We start from the raw sequence: 24,790 nt of genomic DNA on the forward strand, positions 1-24,790 counted from the left end.
TTTCTTTTAAGCTTCCCCTGGGGGACTACAATATACGATGCTTTGATTGCTCCTGCTGTATGACGTAATGACGCATTATGTCATACTTCGATTGGACAGGCGGTCTGTCAATGGATTTATAACCAAATGGTTCATAGTGCCTTCCACATGGATAAGCTGACCCAGAAAACGCTATAAAAAATTCCTAAGCAGCAGAGAACGTGACTTATCGGAGAAGGAAACCCTTTGCGAATCAACGGTGGTCCAATTCCGATATGGCTGTGCAAACTGAAGTCTTTTCTTCCAATGCATCGTTGTTAGAATAGGTACAGTGACAATCAGTCTGCTTTGAAGCCCCATGCACAGTTTGCGAAATACTGCCACCCTTGGCACGGAAGTCAATCATCATCCCTTTTTGCAACTCTGATAAAAATTACCCCTTCTACCCATGACAAGTGAGCAGACGATCTGTTACACCCCTTATATACCCACCAAGCCAGTCCACAACACATCACTTCCTTCATGGGCTACGCATGGTCAACATTGAAAGTAGGAGGTGCTCATAATAAAGTGACTCAACTGTGTAGAACAGAAAACTTTAATATTGCCATAGTTATCAGTGTTTACCTGAATTGCATGAATTAGTTTGGCAACTACAAGATGGCAACAGTTTAAAAGTGCAGTATATTAGAATGTTAGTAGAAATGAAGATAGAAGTTTTTTTTCAGCATCAGGGAATAAACCACAATACCAGACAGCAGTATGTAAGGTTGAGGAAAAAAAAACCAAAACATGTATTTCCCCACACCTCCCCCCAAGTGTTGATCCAGAGGGAGACTAAATTTGTAATGAGGCAGAAGCCAAGTTTCCTCATTTAACCCCTTGAGTGGCAGGTTTCCTACCACCCTGTCGTGCCCACCAGGGCAGGTTTTTTAAAATGGTCTAATCATTGAATTTCAACTAATTTTGCAGTTGCGTCTCAAGAGCTATAACTTTTTCATTTTTCCATTGACATGGCCATATAAGGGCTTGTTTTTTTGCGGGACAAGTTGTGATTTTTTTAAACAGGGGGGAGGAAAAACAGAAATGGGGAAAAAAAGAAAAAAAGGGGCCATGTCATTAAGGGGTTAAATAATGTATTAACTTGCTTCTCTGGGTCATTACGACGCAGGGATACCACATGTGTGATTGTATTTTTGATTTTTTACAAAGTAAAGGGAGACAAGTGTTTTTATAATTTTTTTTTATAATTTTTAACCTTTTTTTAACATTTTTATTTATTTATTTTTGTCCCTTTAAGGGACTTCCACAGGGACCCATCAGGACCCCCTGATCACATTCCGGGGGTCCGATGGTGACAGCCCTTTACATGCTGCAGTCACATAGACTGCCGCATGTAAATGGTTAACACAGCAGAGATCGGAGGTTTTCTCTGATCTCTGCTGTAAGAGCTAGTACCTAGCTGTCCTCTGACAGCCAAGCACCAAGCTCTCCCTGCCACAGAGACCATCGGCTTGCTTCTGACAAGCCGATGGTCTCTATGGCAACCTGTAAACAAAGCAGGAAATTGCCGGCATATCGGCAATATCTTCTGCTGGTTTTTCAAAGCCCTTGCTTTGTTCTCTGTGGGTCTGTTCAGGCAGAGCACAATGTCACAGCTTGTGGCACTGTGCTCTGCAGCTCCCATAGCGATACATAGCCCGGAAATCTTCCGGGCTATGTCGCTATGAGCAGTGGAGCTCGTCCCGGAAAATTTCCGGGCATGCCACTCAAGGGGTTAAGGGGAAAAAAAAGGTCTGTCAATCGAACTAATCCCCGAACTACCGACCCTTTGAAAGTCATCAGTGACTTTAACATGTAACATATTTTATCACTCAAGAAAGATGACCAGGATCCTCTTGTACTCTTTTATTGAGTTAGTCATCACATCATCCTCAGGGTAGGTCTCACTGCTCTTACAGTAAAGAACCCCCTTCTATTTTGTGTAGAAACCTTCAATCCTCTGGACCAGAGGTTCCGAAACTTTTTTTGCCCCATAGACCACTTGTCAATTTTTTGGGTTTTCCGTAGACACCCCCCGCCTTCCCGGCTGGCTGCACACAACCGGGTAAGATTTCGCATGCGGGAACCCTCAGTGGAATCAGACCCTGGCATCCGCGCATGCCTGTCATTTTTAAACCCCTGCTTTTCAATTGTCATTGCCTAGGGATGACGCGGAACCCGCAACCTTTCCGCAATATCAATTAAGGAAGAGCCACGGGTTGAACAGCTTCCATTGACTTCAATGGAAGCCATCCACGTGGAATCAGCTTCAAAATAGAATATGTTGCGATATTTCCTTGCAATTGATTTCCGCTTGTTTGCAGGAATAAGCATCTTTCAATAGCATGTTATGAGCGGTATTTGCTGCATAACCCGGAGGCGGACACCCACTCTGGATTCCGCAATGTAAATCCGTCAGTGTCCAGCCAGCCTAATATTGTATTTTCCTCAACTTACTAAAGTCAAATGGGCTTTCCCCAGCTGACACAGTGCTGCTCACTTAGGGTTTTTTGTAGAGTGGACAATTGTAAAACAAGAAAAAAAACGTACAATTTTTATTCAGATATTTATTGAAAAGACACATATTGCAAATAAATATTTGGATTTGGGCCGAAACAAAATCAGAACCTTCTTATGTAATTTCTGATTTGTAATATGTAAAATTCTTACATAAAATTAATCCACAAATAATGCTATTAATGGGAGGGATGAGCCGGATGCCCTAATAGCAATTGTTCAATACTTGGCTTCAGATTAGAGAGGTGTAGTCTCAAATCTCCACATCCAGCAATCGATTTATTTTTTGTAAAGAACATTGGCGAAAGCACTAAAACCCCTTTTCATGAGGTATGAAGATGAAAAATCTATCAAAAACTTTTTTGAGATAGTCCATAGTGCAGGATAAGCAACAGATACGCACGCAATGCGTTGCTGCCAATATGAAAACTTGTAAAAACTTGCATATGAACATAGCACACTGCAAAGCAGATAGGTATAGTTCGTGCAAAACTTTTTGGGCCGATCATGTGAAAATGGTGCACAGTAGAAATGTTTTAGGTAAATTAGCCAGAGCCCAAGACATTTTGCACGAACTCTACATCAACAATTTTATGAAATATCAGAGGTAAGTAATTTATGTCTATTATAAGTATTATGTACACAGTCTGTGTGAGGTGGATTATGTCATTTACAGAAAGCCTAAATGTTAATGACCTACCTAAATGGAGTCCGCTCACGTGGACCCCCATTTACATCTAAATCACTGTAGCAGGACGAACACCTGATGATAAGTTCAAACTATTCACTGTAGGGTTCGAGAAGAAAACTAAAATATAACTTTTAATAAATAATATATTAAAAAGGAACTTGAATCTCAAGTTTCCAAAGGAACACAAAAAAAACATAAACCAGTTGCTTCTTCAGTAGGTAATCCCCACAAGGCTAGTATAATGAGGGATACCGTATCACCTGAAGAGCAGAAAAGAGGGCTCATATCAAGTAAAAGACCATTTTGCGGCTTGGACGATAGTCAGAGGCTATCTCAGGCAACCCCAAATTTTTTTTGTGCCTAGGGGGTCCATATAGACCACTTTGGGAACCACTACTCTAGACATAGAGGGCGCCCCCTTGTCACAGTCCTGGGTATAAATAGATGATCGGAGGGATCTCTGTATTGTCCCCTGTTATATTTATACATAGTTATAAGAGCGCCATCTTGTTACAGTCCTGGTATAATTAGGTGATGGAAGAGATCTCTGTATTGTCCCCTGGTATATTTATACATAGTTATTAGAGCACCCTCTTGTTACAGTCCTGAAATAAATAGATGATGGGAGAGATCTCTGTATTGTCTCGTTATATTTATACATTGTTATCAGAGCCTTGTTACAGTCCTGATAGAGATCTCTCCCATCATCTATTTATGTTATGGTCACCTGATATATTTATACATAGTTATTAGAGCGCCCCCTTGTTAAAGTCCTGATATAAATAGACAATGGGAGAGATCTCTGTGCTGACCCCTGTTATATTTATACATAGTTATTAGAGCGCCCCCTTGTTACAGTCCTGGGTATAAATTGACGATGCGAGAGATCTTTGTATTGTCCCCTGATATATTATACATAGTTATTAGGTCACCCCTCAGCCGTCTTTTTTTCTAAAAAAAAATAATCCCAATTTTTATAGCACCTCTGGGTATTGTAGTCCACCCATTCCATTTATTACTTTAGTTACCCGCCTTTGTACCTGCTCAAGCTCTGATATATCCTTCTTGAGTACCGATGCCCAAAACTGTCCACAATATTCCATGTGTGGTCTGACCAGTGACTTGTAAAGAGGAAGAACAATGTTCTCGTCATGTGCCCCTAGACCTCTTTTGATGCACTCCATGATCCTATTTGCCTTGGCAGCAGCTACCTGACACTGGTTGCTCCAGATAAGTTTACAGTTAACTAAAATCTCCAAGTCCTTTTCCATGTCAGTGTTCCCCAGTGGTTTCCCATTTATTGTGAATTAGTGACAGGTGTTTCCTCTGCTCATGTGCAGAAGCTTACGTTCATCAGTGTTAAACCTCATTTACCACTTTTCTGCCCAACCCCCATCTTATCCAGATCCATTTACAGCCATACTCTGTCCTCTTTTGTGTTAATTTATTACTTTACATAGTTTTGTATCATCTAATTTTGTTGTTTCTTGGGGAACAAAGCAGACCCCTTTAACACCCAATATCATCTGAAAAAGAACTAGACAGGTAAACAATCCATAAAACTCCAAATAAAGTGACTGGAATACAGTGGAAATCAGAACAGCATCGTTTATTCAGCACATACACATTATCATAAATTTTGCATTAGTGGTCAGTAATAGGCAGGGGCAGATGAACCACTGCCCTCGTGAACGCAGCTCTCCTTGGGAAGCAAATTCTTAATTGTACAGGTGCACAGTATATGCGAGTCCAAATCCTCATCATTGAGAATGACAGGTGCCACCTCCAACGTCAGTGATACCTTTTTACTTCATGCTTTGGAGAGACTGTATTGTGGTTAGCAGACACTTTACTGCAGGGTGACGTTTCAATGAATTTTGTGTCCCCAATATTCTGAAAATCCTTTCAAGTACAAAATTTCAGTAAGAATATTATTTAAACAGTCAATAAAATTTCTTGGCATCCTCAGTGCAACCACTGGCCTGTGCAAAGGCGTAATCACTATGGAGATCCCTCACATGGTCCCCTTGTTTCTAACTACACAACATTGTTTTTACATGTACGTATAATATACTGACACATTGTTATTTTTCTTCATACACCTAAAACAAAAAGTAGTCCATTTGTCCAATGTAGTTCACGAAGGAGAACTTTAAAATGAGAGCAGTGCAGGATTCAAGTGTTCACACGGATGGTAGAACGAATGAAGAGACCTCCATGGCTGCTTTACAATCTTCAGTCCTTAAATAATAAGTTAACAGAACGGCTAGCCTTTATGCACAAACATTCTCCGGGGCTCGTACTCCACGCTAGGTCCGGCGGCCATTGGTCCTCTTTACTTGTTAATATTTGGATATATATATATTTACTGGTTTGTATTTTTTTTTCCGAGACTGTGTTTTAGTGAGGTTAAAGGATATTGCTCTATGGGAATAGAATCAGAAGACCCAGCTGAGGGAATTAAATAAATACAATGACAATTACAATAAAACGAAATGTAGAGAAGTGTAAAACAAGATACATACAACTCCAATGCGGCTGCATTAAAAAAGATGCTTAGATCTATCGGTCATCTAAACTCTCCAGGATACACAAGTCTAAGTGTCAAAAGCAACTTCCCGGAGTTCTCTTAGGTTTCTTTATCCCCATGTCATGTCAATGACTAATCCATTTACACTACCAGAATCTATGTTGCAGCCCTACCCATCAGAAAAAAGTAAATTTAAGCTAATTCGGTACAGGACTGCTTCCCTTGACACAAGGTAAACTTATTAAGCATACTGTAATTTTTCCAGTCTTTGTCTGAAACCCTTCTTTAGAAGGAAGCCAGTAATTATTCGCAGTCTCTTGTATTCCCTTGGAAAAAAATATAATATATATTAATATCCGCTGTCAATAAAAATGAAAACTCCTTGAGCTCGTTTCTGGGTACAATGACCTTATAAACAAAACAAGGCATTGTAGAGAGCAGTCACCATACCAGTGACACACGCTATTGTTTAATTAGCCATTTGGCTAGCAGAACCAAGCTTGAACCAGCATGTCTTCTCACAGCTAAGATCTATATCTCTAAGTCGAATGGTGACTTCTCCGAGAAGAATGTTTTCCCAAAATCCTTCTTCGCTGAGCACAGTTAGCCAGATCTCCCGCTGCTGAAGGTCTCCTTTAGGAATCCGATCGTACACCAACTGTAAAATAAAAAAATACATAATTTGTACTCAGTTTAAGGGCTCATTCACACAGGCGTATGTTCAGTCCGTATTATGCACATATTTTTTACGCACGTAATACGGGAAGCATAAATGTAACTGATTTGCATTAAGTTAATTCAGACATGCGTATCGTACGTCCGTAAAAAAAACAGCATGTCCTATTTTGATCCGTATGACAGAGAAATGACCCATTAAAGTCTATGAGATCGCGAAAAACACAGCAAATATGTAGTTGCATGCGTACTCACTGTGTTTTTACGCATGCCTTTTTTCATTTTTTGTGCACATTAAAAACAACAAAACATGAATATGGGCCCAAAAAACACATATATAAACATACACCCCTGTGAATGAGGCCTAAGACTGAACCTAGACAGATTTCTTTTATGCAGTACTATTGACGAACTAAAGAGAAATACTCTCAGACTAAATCCTTCTGTCTACCACTTCCAGGAATTCTCTGTCTCCATTACCGCCACATGATGGTGTTGGGAAGCTCTCTAGTGATTAACAGTTTGATATCTTGCAGCTTACGTCAAAACAGTTTTGTGTGTTCAACCTGGATACCAACCGCTGTGTGTAATAGGAGTGGTGTTCTCTTGTGTCTACACATTTAATTAATGATCACCTAGATTCTAGACATCACAGTAGGGGTAGTGAAACAATTGGGTCAGACAGGAAAGCTCCAACTTACAGTACATAAAGGCCCATTTAGACAACGGTTTTCACTCAAAAATTGCTCAAAGCCATCTTTTGAGCTATAATCGTTGTGTCTAACTGCACTGACATCGGGCGCTCCAAGCAGGGAACCGCTGGATGCAGAAGACAAGCGGTGACACAAAAGACACACCTGTGGGTTCAGGACAGCTAGGAAGTCAAACTTGGAGTGCATAAACTCACTGACCTCTCTCCAGAAGGAAACCCCCCTTGGGAACATTAATGCTGAATGCAGGAAGGTACCTTCAGAGGCTTCGCATGTAAGGCCAAGATCGGAGGTAGACACTCCCATCTTTCTAAGCTTAACAGGAGTAAGAAACTTGACCCATATAAGGAGGTCACAGCACTAATTACAGCTGGATAGTAGGAGTCCTCTGACAGATCCTCTTTAACCTTATTCCAGCCCCACCTCCATGGAATTACTGCTTGTAAAGCTCCTCTATGCAAATACTTACCATTTCATTGTAGGTTGGGTTGCAGGTTTTCTTTGCCACTTTAGTTTTCCGCTTTGTTGTCTTCTGTGGATCCGGTAACAGGTAGATCTTCACATATGGATTTGGTTCATTGCTATCCTGAAGAGGCTGCTCAGAAACAGACAGTAAAATAAGTGATGAGAAAACAACATGTACTGGGCTTGTGGATAAACATTCAATGTAATATTGTATAACTACCGTGTTTTCCCGAAAAGAAGACCATGTCCTATCTTAATTTTTGCCCCAAAAAGGGACTAGGTCTTATTTTACTTACCGAGCAGTCACGGTCCGGGTCCCTCCCGCTAGTTTCAGAAGTTCTGTAGCACCCTGCACTCCTTGGCCACCGACAAACCCTTTCCTAGTTGCGGGATTCATAAATCCCGCCTCAAAAAAGCAAGGGCTATGATTGGCTGAGAGCAGTGCTCGCTGAACCATGGCAACGGCTATGATTGGTTCAGCAAGCGCTGCTCTCCGACAATCATAGCCATCATGTTGGTTCAGTTAGTGCTGCATTAATTGGCTGAGAGCAGCGTTAGCTAAACCTACGCGTTGGCTGTGATAGATTCAGCAAGCGCTGCTCTCAGCCAATCATAGTTATCACGTAAGTTCAGCGAGTGCTGCATTGATTAGCTGAGACCAGCGCTCGCTCAACCAATCAGAGCCATCACTTCCTGGAAGTGGGATTAATGAACCGCGAACCAATAAGTGATGTTCTGTCGGCGTTTGAGGAGTGCAGGACGCACACTGGAGCTACGGAACTTCGGAGAGCAGCGGGACGGACCCGGACCGCAGCTGCTAAGAAATGTTTGTTTTTTTTTAAATGTAGTCCAGCTAGGGCTAATTTTCAGGGTAGGTCTTATTTTCAGGGAAGCACGGTATGTATATTCAGAGAATGAGGTGGGACAAACAAACAACAAAGTGGCGAATTCTTCCCTCTTCCTTTAGTATCCAGCCAATAACAATGGGCTTTTAACATTTTGCTCAGTTTTTTTTAAGATGTAGTATAAAATGTAGTTCGAAGAAAAAAAAAAAAACAAAACTATCTGTCCACAACGCCCCGGGGGCGCTCCTTCTACATTTACTTTGTAGATGTACAATTTTACAAGTGTAAATCATTTGCATCAAAGCAATTATTTTACTGAACGTTACTGGATTTATATCTTGGTATTAAAATGATACTTTTGTGAACAATCTATCCTTGAAATGTTACATGAATGGAGAAAAACTTAGTAAATGCATAACAAATCATATGTATTATAAGAGCTTAAAGGGGTTGTCTCACGAAAGCAAGTGGGTCTATGCACTTCTGTATGGCCATATTAATGCACTTTGTAATATACATCGTGCATTAAATATGAGCCATACAGAAGTTATTCACTTACCTGCTCCGTTGCTAGCGTCCCCGTTGCCATGGTTCCGTCTAACTTCGGTGTCTTCTTGCTTTTTTAGACGCGCTTGCGCAGATGGATCTTCTCCCTTCGGCTGGTCTTGGAAGCATCGGCGTTTTGGCTCCGCCCCCTTTGTACGCGTCATCGCGTAGCTCCGCCCCCGTCACGTGCCGATTCCAGTCAATCAGGAGGCTGGAACCGGCACATGTCATGGGGCGGGGCTACGCGATGACACGTACAAGGGGGCGGAGCCAAAACGCCGATGCTTCCAAGACCAGCCGAAGGGAGAAGATCCATCTGCGCAAGCGCGTCTAAAAAAGCAAGAAGACACCGAAGTTAGACGGAACCATGGCAACGGGGACGCTAGCAACGGAGCAGGTAAGTGAATAACTTCTGTATGGCTCATATTTAATGCACGATGTATATTACAAAGTGCATTAATATGGCCATACAGAAGTGTATAACCCCACTTGCTTTCGTGAGACAACCCCTTTAACCCCTTCCTGAAACGCACATCGGGTGCCACATGTTTAAGGCTCAAGTGCCAAGTCAACTCCCAACACAGGGGTTGTCAACTATCCTTGACATCGACTCCCGCTAGCAACAGCCATGATGTTGACTTTTTAAATGCCGGTCAATTCTGAAATTAGCATTTAAATGTAGTAATCGGGATGGTGATACTCCTAAAAGGTCCCCTCACGATGAATTTGCAGGGTGCCATATGGTTGCAATGGCAGCCTGGGGCTTTCTGAAGGCCCCCAAGGCTGCTACGATTGATTGCCAATTAAGTGGCGTACGTCCTAATATGATGTCTGTCAGAATACAGTCTAATTCAATAGTATAGTTCAAACGATCAGAAGTTCTAGTCCCCTATAGGAGCAAAAATAAATAATTAAAAACAAGTTTTAAAATTGGTACAAAAATTAATCAAGTTTAAAACCGCCGCCCTCACCCCGAACCAGCTCAATTTAAGCTTGATATTACAACACAATGTTGCAACGCATGGTCACACATTCTGCCCCACTGGTACTGACTATACCCATGTGAATTGCTGTCTTGATGCTACATGATGTCATCACAGTGCAATACACATAGAGCAGCTGATGTAATTTACCTGGCTGTGCAACTAAAGAGCAACAGCAGTATAATCACAGGGGACAAGCCGTGCCCGACACACGCTGCTCAGAAAGTAATCATTATCGTTTCATAACTAATGGACGCTCCAGCCGCAGACAGGCTTCAGGTCCACAGTATTCGTGTCAGGCACCATCATAACCCCCCAAACAGCATGCCCGCTGCCTTGGGGGTCACACTGGACTCTGACCTCTCCTTTACCCCCCATAACCAATCTCTGGCCCAAACATGCCACATGCACCTCAGAAATATTGCTAAAATACGTCCGTTCCTCATAACGGACATGCTAAAGACACTCGTGGTCGCCCTCATCCACTCCCGACTTGAATACTCAAACTCGATACTCATCGGCCTCCCCTGCACCAGACTCGCTCCAATCCATACTAAATGCGGCAGCTAGGCTCATTTTTCTATCCAGCCGTTATTCAGACGCCTCTGCACTATGCCAGTCGCTGCACTGGCTACCCATCCACTGCAAAACTAAATTTAAACTTCTCTACCTCACCCACAAAGCTCTGCATGGCGCCCCGCCACCATACATCGCCCCCCTCCTGTCCGTACACCAACCAGCCCGCTTACTCCGATCCGCTAACACACTCAGACTAAACACCCCTGTAATACGAACCTCACATGCTCGCCTCCAGGACTTCACCAGAGCAGCACCCATCCTCTGGAATGCTCTACCCCAAGGCATCCGGACAATTCCCGATGCACGAAATTTCAGACACGCCTTAAAAACGCACCTCTTTAGGGAGGCATACCAATCCCCTGACCTAGTCCCCCGCCCCTCCCTATGGCTCACCACACCTTCCACCCTGCCTATCACATACGACCTCTACCCCTGCACCTCCTTACCGCCGCACCCTGTTTGCTTTCTAAAGGGGGGGATGTCATTCAATGAATGGCTGTGATTGGTTCATCGATCGCTAGCTCTCATTGGCTCAGGTAGTGCTCCTGAACTAATCAGAGCAATCGGTTTCTGCAGGCGGGGTATTCACCAACAAGAGATGCTCCAACGGCACTGAGGACTGTATGGAAGCTTGCCGAAGAACCGCAGCCCAGCAGAAGGGACTCCAACGGCGCCTGCTATGTACCGTATATACCGGCGTATAAGGCGACGGGGCGTATAAGACGACCCCCCAACTGTCACCTTATACGCCGGTATTCAGTGGAGAAAAAAAAAAAAATTTTATTACTCACCTCCCCCGGCGTCCTGTCGCGCTCCGGCAGGATGTCGCTCGCTCCGGCAGGCTGTCGCTCGCTCCTCGTCCCCGCCGCAGCATAGCTTTCTGAATGTGGGGCTTGAAATCCCCGCTTCCAGAAAGCTAATACACACGCCGGCAGCCATGACATCATTGAATGGCTGTGATTGGCTAAAGCACACGTGGCTTCAGCCAATCACACTATTCAATGACATCATTGAATGGGTGTGATTGCTAACACGTGCGCCTTCAGCCAATCACAGCCATTCAATGATGTCATTGAATAGTGTGATTGGCTGAAGCCACGTGTGCTTTAGCCAATCACAGCCATTCAATGCTGTCATTGCTGCCGGCGTGTGTATTAGCTTTCTGGAAGCGGGGATTTCAAGCCCCGCATTCAGAAAGCTATGCTGCGGCGGGGACGAGGAGCGAGCGACAGCCTGCCGGAGCGAGCGACATCCTGCCGGAGCGCGACAGGACGCCGTGGGAGGTGAGTAATAAATTTTTTTTTTTTTACACTTTTTTTTTTTTGTATTACCGGCGCATAAGACGACCCCCGACTGCAGAGCAGATTTTTCGGGGTTCAAAAGTCGTCTTATACGCCGGTATATACGGTAAGTATTGCTTTTTTGTTTTTTCCATGTAGTGCAGCTAGGGCTTATACTTCTAGCCCTCCCTGAAAATCAGGGTAGAGCTTATGGTCTTATTTTTGGGGAGATATGGTATCTACCCCCCCCCCCCCCCCCATTTCCCTGAGATATTCTCATAAGGGCTTATTCACACGTTTTCATGGCCGGACGATATACGTGACCATCCGATGCATTGGATTCCATCAGTTAATTGGCGGATTTTCTGTGCGTAAAAGTTCGGCCCTTTTTACACCATCCGGAAAAAATAGTTCTGGACCTATGGGAGACTATGAGAACTGACGGAAAAGGGAGATAGGAGAAAGTTTAGCAGCAGCTCTACTAAACTTCCTCCCTCTCGCCGGCTGTTGGCAAAGGGAGGGGGTGGGAGATTAGCACACTAGCTCCCGCCCTGTCCCGCCCCCTCCCTTTGCCAATAGCCGGCAAGGGGTGGAGAGGGAGAGAAAGTTTAGCGCCGGGGCCGTCTGAGCAGGCACATAAACAGGAAATGCAGGCATGACTTGCTCACGGCTGCCTCTTATTCATGCGATTTCGGCTGCGCTGTGGCAGTGTTGCAGCCGACCTAAAATCGCAGCGCCTGTGTAGAGGAGCCCTAAGGCCGGTGTTTTTTGGAGTAGAAGCAAAGCAGGATAAGCATTGCTTTTACAGAGTCTGCCAAGTGTTAATGTATTCCGAATTACAGCAGCCATTGTATATTTTGGCGTGGTACTACAAATCCTGTTGTGAAACGTCTTTAAGCCCTTAAAGGGGTTGTCCCGCGCCGAAACGGGTTTTTTTTTTTTTTTCAATAGCCCCCCCCCCCGTTCGGCGCGAGACAAACCCGATGCAGGGGTTAAAAAAGAAAACTGGGCAGTGCTTACCTGAATCCCCGCGCTCCGGTGACTTCTTACTTACCTGGTGAAGATGGCCGCCGGGATCTTCACCCTCGGTGGACCGCAGGGCTTCTGTGCGGTCCATTGCCGAATCCAGCCTCCTGATTGGCTGGAATCGGCACGTGACGGGGCGGAGCTACAAGGAGCCGCTCTCCGACACGAGCGGCCCCATTCAGAAAAGAAGAAGACCGGACTGCGCAAGCGCGTCTAATCCGGCGATTAGACGCTGAAAATTAGACGGCACCATGGAGACGAGGACGCTAGCAACGGAACAGGTAAGTGAATAACTTCTGATAACTTCTGTATGGCTCATAATTAATGCACAATGTACATTACAAAGTGCATTAATATGGCCATACAGAAGTGTATACCCCCACTTTGTTTCGCGGGACAACCCCTTTAAGGATGCAGCCCACCTTTTCCCCCAAAAATTTCAGTTTTTCCTCACCACTTTTAAAATAATCATAACCCTTTTATTAATCCATCAAGGTAGCTGTCTGAGGGCTGCTTGTTCTTTGTGGGACGTGTTGTACTCTTCAGTGGCACTACTGAAGGTACCATATAATGGACTGAAGATTTTTTTTTTTTTAGACACGGCGATACCAAATATGTTTTTGGATTTTTTTAATTTAAATTCTCTTAATACAAATATGGCAAAAGGCTTTTGTTTTTTTAACACTTATTTGTTTTTATTAATAATTAACAATACTTTTTAAAACTAAATTTTAAGTTTCCCTTGGGAACATGAATTGGCGATGGTTTGATCATTCCTGCGATATAATGCAATACCATTGTAGTACATTATACTGCGATCTGACAGGCAATCACACAGGCATGGTTTAATTGGCGATCTGCAATGGCAGCCCTGGGGGCTTTCAGAAGACTCCCAGCTGCCATGGCACCCCGTGATCTCATCCCAGGGAGCCATTTTGGACCCCCAAACATCAATTGGGGCATTTAAATGCTGCTGTCAGAATTTAAAGGGGTTGTCCCGCGGCAGCAAGTGGGTCTATACACTTCTGTATGGCCATATTAATGCACTTTGTAATGTACATTGTGCATTAATTATGAGCCATACAGAAGTTATAAAAAGTTTTATACTTACCTGCTCCGTTGCTAGCGTCCTCGTCTCCATGGAGCCGACTAATTTTTGGCCTCCGATGGCCAAATTAGCCGCGCTTGCGCAGTCCGGGTCTTCAGCAGTCTTCTATGGAGCCGCTCGTGCCAGAGAGCGGCTCAGTGTAGCTCCGCCCCGTCACGTGCCGATTCCAGCCAATCAGGAGGCTGGAATCGGCAGTGGACCGCACAGAAGAGCTGCGGTCCACGAAGGTAGAAGATCCCGGCGGCCATCTTCAGCAGGTGAGTATGAAGACGCCGGACCGCCGGGATTCAGGTAAGCGCTGTGCGGGTGGTTTTTTTAACCCCTGCATCGGGGGGGGGGGTTAAAAAAAAAAAACCCGTTTCGGCGCGGGACATCTCCTTTAATGCAGCTGATTGGAGCTTTTGAGGGCGGGTGTTGGCTGTAACAAACAGCCAAAACCTGCACTGTATGGAGCGGGATTGACCCACATTCCACCTCAATACAAACCCCGAACCTCCATGACGTAACTGTGCGTCCTGAAGTGTTAAAGGGTAAAGAAAAAAAGATAAAATAAATATTAGAACCCATTGTTTGATACAATGTTTCATACTGAATACTACATGCATTTACCAGGCTCCGGATGTGCATCACCATGATGAACAGTTGGTCATTCTTATAGGAAATGGAAAGTTTGACCTCCCCTCCAACTTTACCCACTGGAACAGTCCATGTTGCATCTAAAACACAAATTATACAGAGTATTTAATAAATATGGTTAGATTTTATAAAAATAAGCATCACCACATATTTCCAGTAAACCAATTAGATTGCTACAACCAGAAAGTAGGTAGAGGGGCCAGCTCTTGGTGCCTACAGCAGTCAGCCTAATGATGATCCATGGTACAGTATATGGAGAGACCTCACCTTAAATATGACCATGTAGAGTCCCATATCTTTGAGTGAATCTCTGTCTCTTGTCCCAGCATTGGCTGAAAATGAGGTTTAGTCCTCTGATGTAGTCAAGGGTCATGCAGTCATTCAAACAGGCACACTCCAAAGTCTTGAAAAATAGTTGTCCCAGAAGAATGGAGGCTACTTATAGCTGCAAAAGTGGCCCGCGTTACTGGTTTTGGAATGAGATGCCCATCATTTCCCCCATGATGCCACATTTTGGGGCGATGTTGGACATCCCATTCCACAACCATGAGTTTGGTCCCCTTTTGTTTTTTGCTTATAACAGCCTTCCGTGTTCTGGGAAGGTTTTCCACAAGATTTAGTTTGTGTCTGTGAGAATTTCTGCCTATTCAGCCAAAAGGACATTAGTAATGTCGAAGTACAAGGTTCTGCTCACAGTTGCTACTGTAATTCATCCTAAAGGTGTTTAATGAGGTTGATGTCAGGGCTCTATGTAGGACATTCAAGTCCATCTATATCGAACTCCTCAAATCATGTCGTTATAGACCTTACTTTGTGCACTGGGGCACAGCAGTCATGTTGGAGCAGTAACAGTGCTTTCACACCTGTGCTGGGGATTCTGTTCTCATGCTCGGTTCAGAAGGCAGGAAAGGAGAATCCCTGAGGCACAACGGTTCTGTCTCTGGACGGAACTGAACAGCTCCGGGGTGACCCTATTGACTATAATGTCAACGTCGGTATTTTCAGACACATCTGTTATGGAATCTCCAGCTGGAGGTTCCGATGCAGATGTGAAACCACCCTCGAAGGGCCTTTTACAAACTGTTGAAGCAAAGTTGGAAGCGTACACTTGTCTAAAATGTATTTACATGCTGTAGCATTAACGTCACCCTTCACTGGAAATAAGGGTCCAATTTAAACTTTAAAAAAAGAGCCCCAAACCATTATGCCTCCTCCACCATATTTCACAGTAGCCATTATTCACTGTGCTAGGCAGCAATCCCACAGAATGCCTGAGACAGTGCTGAAGTACGATTCATCCCTCCAGAGGACACGTTTCCACGACTCCATAGTCCAGTGGCTTTGCACCTCTCCTTCTGAGGCTTTGATATGGTGCATGGTAGCTTGTGTACAGCTGTTTGACCGTGGAAACCCATTACATGAGGCTTCTGGTGCACAGCTCTTGTGTTGATGTCACTGTCAGAAGCAGTTTAGATCTCTGTAGAATGTGATGTTATATAGTATAGGAGATTTTTTTTTCGCCCTCAGGACTTCCACACACTTGCGGTTTTTTTTTAACATTGCGATATCGCTGCGTTTTTTGAACGGAAATGTCAATGGGACTGTCTAGTTTGTGCTTTGCAATTTTTGTGCAATGCGTTTTTAACATTAAAAAACCCCATGGAAGTTTGCGTTGAAAAAACACAAGTGTGTGAGAACCCTATTTTGTAAGTTTGGTTGATTTACAGCCTTAAGGCTGAGCTAATGTTACTCCTAAAACCCTTCACTTCACAAAATAATCCACCTGACCAGAGCAGTTCTAGCAGATCAGAAATTTCAAGAAGGTGACATACTATGAAAATGCCATGTTTGAAGTCACAAAGCTCTTCGACATAACCTGTACTAGTACTAATATTTGTTTATGGAGATAGCATTGCTCCGTGTTTGCTTGTATGATGAAATACCTGAACTCAAAAATGCAATTGTGTCCATATATTTTTTGGCCTTCTAGTGTATACAGAAACAAACTATATTGGCTATTTTAAAGTGTGCTAACAGCACTAACAACTCATTTATTTTTTAATTACTTTAACAGTGATGGGATGTATAGAAGTAATATCAGCCTGATACAACATGTAAAAGAAAAACATAACAGTATGACATTCCACCTGATGGTCTCTGTGCTACTGTGTTGCTCAGATTCTTTTCATCACGAGGTAAAGAGTGGAAAAAGGAATAAACCAGATCACACTGTAGAAAGAGAAAAGTTGGTGGTGAATACAAAAAACATGAACAATGGCTATTGAGCAGGATCACTTTGATTGATGCTTAAGTGATACGCTAAGGGTGGGTTTACACCAGTGTTTCCCAATCCTCAGGGATTTATAACAGGTCATGTTTTCTGGATTTTCTCAGTGTTACACAGGTGATGTAATTATTGTCTGTGCCTCAGACATTGCCTCAGCTGTTCTTACTATAGGATATCCTGAAAACATGACCCGTGGGGGTCCATGAGGACTGCAGTTGGGAAACACTGCTTTACACTGAAGAATATAGCTTGAATAGTTACCTGAAAATAGTCATTACATAGAGCTGTTAGTGTACTGGGAAAGTATTCTGTCTTACACTTGTAATTCAAGGGTTAATATAGATGAGTCCAAAACTTGCAGAAGCAGACCATATTTAGTCATTGTATTCACATTACTCTTCTAATGTAAGCACATGTCACAATATGTATTCATTAGTCAGTGTAAGGGCCCATTTGGACACAACTATTATCACTCAAAAGCCATCTTCAGAGGGATACCGTTGTATCTAAACGTGCGGCCATCGTGCACTGCTCGTTCATCGCGATTGCTAGCAAGCTATCGCTTTTGAGCGATAATAGTAGCAAGCTGGAAATCACCAATGACTTATCAGCACCACACGAGTATTTTCTCAGTGGGCGGCGCTGATAGCATTCTTTCAGCTGATATCCCACTGGGATTTTCTGCAGGATACCAGCTGAAATCTCTAAGAACAGAGCAGCTAGCTGTCAGCGCTCCTGCTATTTCTCGTAGCTATCAGCTCAGTAGGACACGGCTGATAACTGCGAGAAACAAAGCAGCTGTTTGCATATACAAAACAGTTGTTTTTCTTGGGGTCATCAGCGGTGTCCCGCTCCGCCTGCATTTAACTCTTGAAGTAGCTAATTAGCCATTTAAGAGTTATGCAAAGATGATCGCTCAAAACTGCCACTCAAACTGACGTTTGAGCGATCATCTTGCAGTGTAAACGAAATCATCAAGGCAGAGGGAACCCAAATACATAAAGCCCGTTCGCAGGTAAGTACCCTAAAATCTCAATCTTTATTGATAAATAACTAAAATAATTGGGCCATAGCCTAATAAAGACACAAAAAACAATCAGACAAACAATAATGAATATGTATGGTGCTGGGGTCACCCCAAAATTGTGCACGGGGATCCCTTGTATGCACCTAGTATTCAATGATGGGTGCTATATCTCAGATGGATTTAGAGATGCACACAATATTGGGGACCTTACTAAAAGTGTCTATTATCAATTCCATTTGTAGTAGGAGCACTCCCCACAAAAGATTTATTTAAAGTGGGGTGCTCCCACTCAGTTAGTAATACCCTGAGAGAAATTGCCCGTTTGCGGATACAGCTTCGATGTGCTGACCTGCACGTAATTCAGATAGACTAGCAATATCACCTGATGTATATAGGAATTCAATCAGTTTGTCACTCTGATTGTGAGTTTCATTTGGCTCAATGCATTTCAGTTCGACCTTTCAACTCCTCAGGAACCAGGTGGTCTTTAGGCTAAATAACTGAAAGGACAAGGAATCGCCCTAATCCTTCCTGTGCAGATCCCCCACAATCAACCAGTGGGGAGATTTTCTAGATAAGTAACGACATCAGGACTGATGCTAGAATAATTCTTTAGCTTAAATTGTATTGGACTAATACCAATGAAGTTTGTTAGGTCAGTGAGAGACCTATGTTTGCAGCCCCCCTAGCCACACATGGATGCCAGTACTCAGTTCGGCAATGTTGGCATCAGGGTCATAAGAGTCACAGCCTTAATTGCGCTGTTATCAGGCCATGCAAAAGTCCCATTCATATGACTCCCATCAATAGAACACTGAGCAGATATTGCTAAGCAGTGACTAGTGCAGGCTGGTATCTTTAAGCTGTCCCACTATGCTGTTCATCCAAGCTGCCTTTCCTCACTTCTGGTTAAATGCTGAGCCACATGAATACTATGGGACAATACCCTACTAAAGCTTCAAAAGGAGTAAGAACAATCCCCCTCACCCGGCTCATAACCAAAGCAAAAGAAGAGATACAAAAAAGATAATAAATAGCGTGGCCGCCGGCCCTGATGGTGGACTGCACAATTTTGGGGTGACCCTCAGCACCATACATAATCATTATTGTTTATGTGGTTTTTTGTGTCTTTGTTAGTCTATGGCCCAATTATTTTAGTTATTTATAAATAAAAATTGAGATTTTAGGATACTTATCTGTAAATAATCTTTCAGTGTAAATGCACCTTTAGACTTTGTAATGATTTGTTACTTCTAGGGAGTTGTCTACCATGACTGGACACTGTACCTTTCTTTGTTTTACTTTTGCATGATAAATGAAGCCAACACTGGGCTATTCTCCTGTGAAACAGCACAGTGGTGACTTCACACAGTTGATTTCTCGTGTTCTTACTTGGATGATCATCGTTAATTAATTTGGACACATGAGAGGACTCAGATCCAGGTAGCCTTATTGCAGATTCAAAATTCAAAGGAGTACTCTAACAATGCAAAAGATTATTGTTTGTGTGTTTTTACATAGAGCGAACGTTGCTCATGTTTGCAATCACTGAAGTGCACACCTCCCTACAAAAATCACTGGCTAATCGTTAAAGACAATGGATTGCTTATTTATACCAGACAATAATTAGTCAACCAGCAACTATCTTTAGGTGAACTGAAACAAAATGACTAGCGAACAAATTCTCATTTACCCCGTTGGTAGCTGTGGAACTATCAATTGTATTTGCTTGAATGAACGATTATTTGGATGATAGTTGTTCGGTGTAAAGAAGCTCTTATGCTTGTGAAGCTAGTGCATTTCCACATAAAATCCTAAAATATTATGAATGAATATTCGCACTGCTTACTGTAACCATATTATATAATAATTTATTGGAGTTTCTCTCAGATTATCAAAAATTCTGGATTATTAGATGGTCATTGAGATTTATAAAACTCACTTATAAGGATAAAATAAAACATTATCCCAAGATCTGGGATGATAGAACTTTCCAGACTACACAGGAAGAGGAGACAGATCTGGGGAGTTTCTGCCAATATCCAACAGCTGAGAGATGCAGCGCATGGAAGACCTATGGAGCCATAACGGAAATAACGAGCGCCGTCTCTACTAACAAACAACTGCGTGAAGAGTCTTGAGAGCTTGGCAAACAATGCGACAGGTGCAGCTCAAGCCAGAAGGCTAATGTGGTGAAATATTAACATCTTATCAGGTAAATGCTGAAGTCTGACAGGAGGAGAGATGCGAGGGCTCATTACACCGGCAACTAACATTTCCGTTCCACTCTGGCAGCAAATATGGAAGTGCCGGTTCGGTACATGCAAACCCAAATAGAACCTATTGACTACATTAGGTTCCTTTCAAGGCCGTTACGCACACTAGCATCTGCACGGATCATAAAGCAGCTGCATTATTTCTTCATGATTTTCACAGAGATCAGTGGAGCCTCCAACGCTGATGTGAACCAAGCCTGAGGGGCCTGAGGGCTCTCACACAGGCGCTTTTTTACAGCATATTACGCACATGGGTTTTGCACGCATAATACACGGTAATAAATGTTACATTACTTGTGCCTCTCACACAGCATGCGAAATGCACACGCAGAAAAGAACGCAACATACACCATGTTGGTGCTTATTACGCGAACATACACGCCAAGATAGCGCATGGGGATTTGTCAGCCAACAGCAGTACGCAATGCATTGCATACTACTGCATTCTCTTCACGCGGGAGATACGATCACAAAAAACGCTCGTGAGAGAGCCCTCATATTGCTAAAAAGTAGTACATTAAGAATTATTGGATGTTTTTCCAAAAGGTTTTCATGCATTCAGAAATCTGGCAATATTCACACACTGATGATCTGCTGTGGAGTTTTCTGCAGCAAAATACCTGCTACAAATGCGCAGCAGATTTCATCTCTTGCATTGCATAGGGTCAAATGCGCAGCATAACCTGACTTGGTCATTGTTGGTCTACGCTGCATCATTAACCCCTTAGTGACTAGCCTATTTTTTTGCTTTAGTATCTAGTTATATGACATTTCTGATAAATCTCTAGCAAAAAAATGGAAGCAGCTTACTGGTAAAAAGAAAACAAATCTTATTATTAGACTTAATTCTTGCAGCTTTAGCTGGTGTGTACAAGTGTGCTCTGATCATACCATTTAGCTAGACAACAATGGACACTCCAGTAGATCCTCTTCTGGTGCTAGCTCCCCATAGTATACTTACATCCCGTTACATTCAGACTGCAATAGTCAGAGAAATAACTAGATCTTCTAAGTCTCAATGTAAGGAAGCCAAACCCTGTTCTCACCTCTGCCACCTGAGGAGGGGCATGGATCAAGTGCCAAATGTATGCATTCAAGTCATCCTTCCGACGCTCTGCTGCTGCCTCTCCACGGGAACGACCAATAACAAAGCGACTTGGGAAACTGAAAAAAAGAAGGAAATTCAGATGAGAAAAGAAATCTGTAACAAAGGATATACAATAAAATTAATTTTGTCAATTAATTACATACGCGGGTAACGAGACGTACAGCTCCTTTCAGCAGTGATGGAGCAGACCTGTTCTAAGGAAGCTCAGGGCAAGTCTTTGTCACCCAGCTTGTTCCTCTAGTGTCTGTTTCCAGCCTTCCTCAGTTTGATTAGAGGGTTATGGGCTTTTTACACGATTATAGTTCAGATTCCCATAATCCATCAGGAAACTGATTATCGTTCAGTGTAAATTCCCCGATTAAAACGGCGAATGAGAATTCATTCACTCTTCATTCAACGGATGAGCCGTGTAAACCGGTAATATCACTTATGAACGACTGCCTGCTTACTGTGAATGGAGGCGGGCAGCTGGAACAATCCACTCCAGCTCAATTCAGTGATCCATGATCATTCCTATGTAAAAGCACAGGATTGATCACTGCTGGGACGACCAATCAGGCATCTGCACTCATCAGATCACCATAAAAGGGCCCCAAGTGCGGTGGGTTTTCCTGATGTTACAGAGGACGCCTACTGATCTTTACAGTCAAGTAAAAGTCCGTTTACGCTGACAGATAATCCGTTTGTACGAACGACCTAGTAGCTTGGTAGGACCCTTTAAAATGTAACCTTTATTGTTAAATATTATTAACATATGCTATTTAAGGACCAACATGAAGAAATTACAAAAAAAAATTATATTGGGATGATGGAACGGTCAAAAGAAAAGCGGATCAAATACGGAATGCCTAAGGGATGGTATAGGACTTGATCCATCTAGAGTGACCAGTTCCGAAAAGAGTGGTACAAGATGCAACAGATAGATACTGTACAAACTTGACCACCCTAAAACAATGCCACTCTAGTTGTGACAATGCCATGGTACCAAATATGACACCCACTAGCAAATAAATCGTTTCAGTTCTATTTCATAATATGTTCTCGTATTCTGTTCTCTCGTGTTCTGTGCAATCTATGCGTTTTGTCGCAACATGCGACTCATCAGGAACCATCAAGAATTGTGTATACAGAACCGATTAAAAAAAAACTAATGAACACCAAAATATTCCTAGAGTGAGAAAGAGGGGCGCTGAGGGACTGATATAGGCTGTTTGATAAAATACAGTCAATATTATAAATAAGTCCAGAGAGAGAACGTCTCGAAGATGGTCTGTCCTAAGCTGATTAGAGATTCAGATTCTGCCTAGCTGATGTTTGCTACAGTCTTAGATAATGCAGGTAGCTCATGATAGATTATCTAGACCTAAAGTCCTAAACCCATAGATAAAAATAATAAACAGAGGACGCAGCAGAGTCTCCAGCCCAGATGGTAGGCTGCAGAGCTTTGTATGAACAACCACTGACAGATAACAAGCATGTCAGCAGGTCAGCACTTCTCTCCGCGTACAGTGGCAGATGATCTGCTCTATGGGGGCAAATGAGCGGTAACCCGATTCTTTGTTCTCATCCAGCTAGCAGTTTATGGGGGAGATATGCAGCTGACCCACTGGCATCTTTATGCTCAGTTAAACGAGAAGATTAACCGATGACTGTGTGTTTGCTCGCTCATCCAATCATAATGTGTCCTTCTATTACGCGGTGAACGAGTGTTCCATGTAAAAGGACCCTAAATCTCTGTGACATCACAAGTTATTTCCATTAGGTTACTGCTATAAAATTCCTAACATTGTCAGGAAAGCAACACAGGTGAATTCCAGTAAGGAAAAACAGGGATTTGGAGGCTGAAGTGCTGCAACACCACCAGTATCACAGAAGAGCACAACTGCAAATGAGGATACCTTTTAATATCCACGACTTAAAACTTGTGTACAAAGTTCTGATATTGAAGTTACCTTGGGAGTTGCGACGATGGGAAAAGTAGCCTCAATTTGCTATGCAGCTCCTGGAATTCCTCAAAGGATCTCTGTATGTTAGTGGTCTCATGCAAGTTCTCCCGGACCACCTTAATAACGTAGACCTGTAACAAAACACCAGAGATGATGTTCAGAGACATAAAAAGCGAATCTGTCATCTAGTTTTAGTCCTATGAGTGAAGCTTATTGGCTGAAAGGAGGTGACCCACTGAGTCCGGGGATGTATGCGTTATACTTACAGTTTGTCATTCACCACTGAAATCTGTCGCTCAGTGCATTGAGCGACATACTAAGTAGTCCTTCCATTCTTATTTTATAATGGGAGGACTACTTACCAGGGCTGCTCAATGCACTGAGAGGCAGCTTTCAGTGCTCACACCGGGGGAACGATAGGGGAGGCAAGTATGACACTTACATCCCCGGACTCAGTGCCACTTATTTTCACAGCCCATAAGCTTAGCTACTGTAATTTAAAATATGGAAAGGACCATAAATGTGTAGAGAGGACTTCACTCACATATCCTTTGTTAGGATTGCATATCTTCTTATAACGGGTTAAGAAAACGTCACGGATCCTCCCATCTGTTTTCATCGTATGCGTTCTTGGCGCGAAAGAGAGTGTTAATCGCTCATCTGAACCACTGAACTTCAGCTGCGCCAGATTGTGAATGAAGAAATTTAACTTTGTGGCTACTGATCCCAGACTGGACTCTATGAGGCTGGTGGAGAAAAACCAAAGACGTATAATGTTTAATTGTATTTTAATTATAACCTGAAATCTACAAGAATTAGGCTGCTTTCACACCTCTCTTAGGGTCAGTTCAGGCTTTCAGTCTCTCTGCTCTGTTTTTGAAGGCGAGAAATGGAAATAAAACGGGTGTTTTTTTTCCCCCATTGAATTCAATGGGGTTTCAAAACAAACGGAGAGGCTGCAGTCTGCTTCAGTTTCGTTAAATTCTAACAGCACAGTCTGTAGTATTATTTCAATGTAAACGGAATGGAAGCTTTTCCATTTGTGTTGCATTTTCTTGAAAACCCACTGATATCAATTGGAAAAAAAACCAATTCAATTCTTTCCCGTTTTATTTCATTTTCTCTCCTCCAAAAACGGAGCAGAAAGACCAAAACCCTGAACTGACCCTAACGCAGGTATGAAAGCAGCCTAACTGTGCTAAACCTACAACTCTGCTCCAATTACCGGGTAAAATATGTGGTGGCATCCGCTTCAGAATCTTGTGGGCGCAAAGCGTCATAGACATACTTCAGATCCTGCAGGTCAGACAGCTCCGGGATTCCACATGACAACATCTAAAGCAGAGTGAGACGTTAGGCTCCCAACAGCTTGGTTTCCAACCATTCAATACTCCACACCCACTACGTGTGGCCTTACCCTAAAAGCGAAGCTCCACCTTTGACACTTAGCCTTGGCTACATTGTCAATACATGTAACATCTACCTTTGCGTTATAGATTCTTTGGAATAGGATTTTGTTGCCTTTTATGCCACT

The 24,790-nt window shown here is 43.0% G+C and overlaps 1 protein-coding gene across 3 annotated transcripts in view; it reads right to left on the bottom strand.

Moving 5' to 3' along the window:
• Positions 1–4,819: 4,819 nt before the first annotated feature.
• PIK3C2B (phosphatidylinositol-4-phosphate 3-kinase catalytic subunit type 2 beta) overlaps positions 4,820–24,790 on the bottom strand; it is a 125,112-nt gene continuing 105,141 nt past the window's right edge. For all 3 annotated transcript variants that reach the window (XM_066600142.1, XM_066600143.1, XM_066600145.1), the window contains 8 exons: positions 24,482–24,591; positions 23,801–24,002; positions 23,263–23,387; positions 21,249–21,366; positions 16,760–16,841; positions 14,586–14,692; positions 7,614–7,739; positions 4,820–6,417 (listed from right to left, as the gene is read on the bottom strand). In XM_066600142.1, coding sequence (XP_066456239.1) covers positions 6,229–6,417; positions 7,614–7,739; positions 14,586–14,692; positions 16,760–16,841; positions 21,249–21,366; positions 23,263–23,387; positions 23,801–24,002; positions 24,482–24,591 — 1,059 coding nt within the window. In that variant the 3' untranslated portion in view covers positions 4,820–6,228. The remainder of the gene's footprint in view (positions 6,418–7,613; positions 7,740–14,585; positions 14,693–16,759; positions 16,842–21,248; positions 21,367–23,262; positions 23,388–23,800; positions 24,003–24,481; positions 24,592–24,790) is intronic.

The sequence above is a fragment of the Eleutherodactylus coqui genome, chromosome 4 (genome assembly GCF_035609145.1).
Source record: "Eleutherodactylus coqui strain aEleCoq1 chromosome 4, aEleCoq1.hap1, whole genome shotgun sequence".
NCBI lineage: Eukaryota > Metazoa > Chordata > Amphibia > Anura > Eleutherodactylidae > Eleutherodactylus > Eleutherodactylus coqui.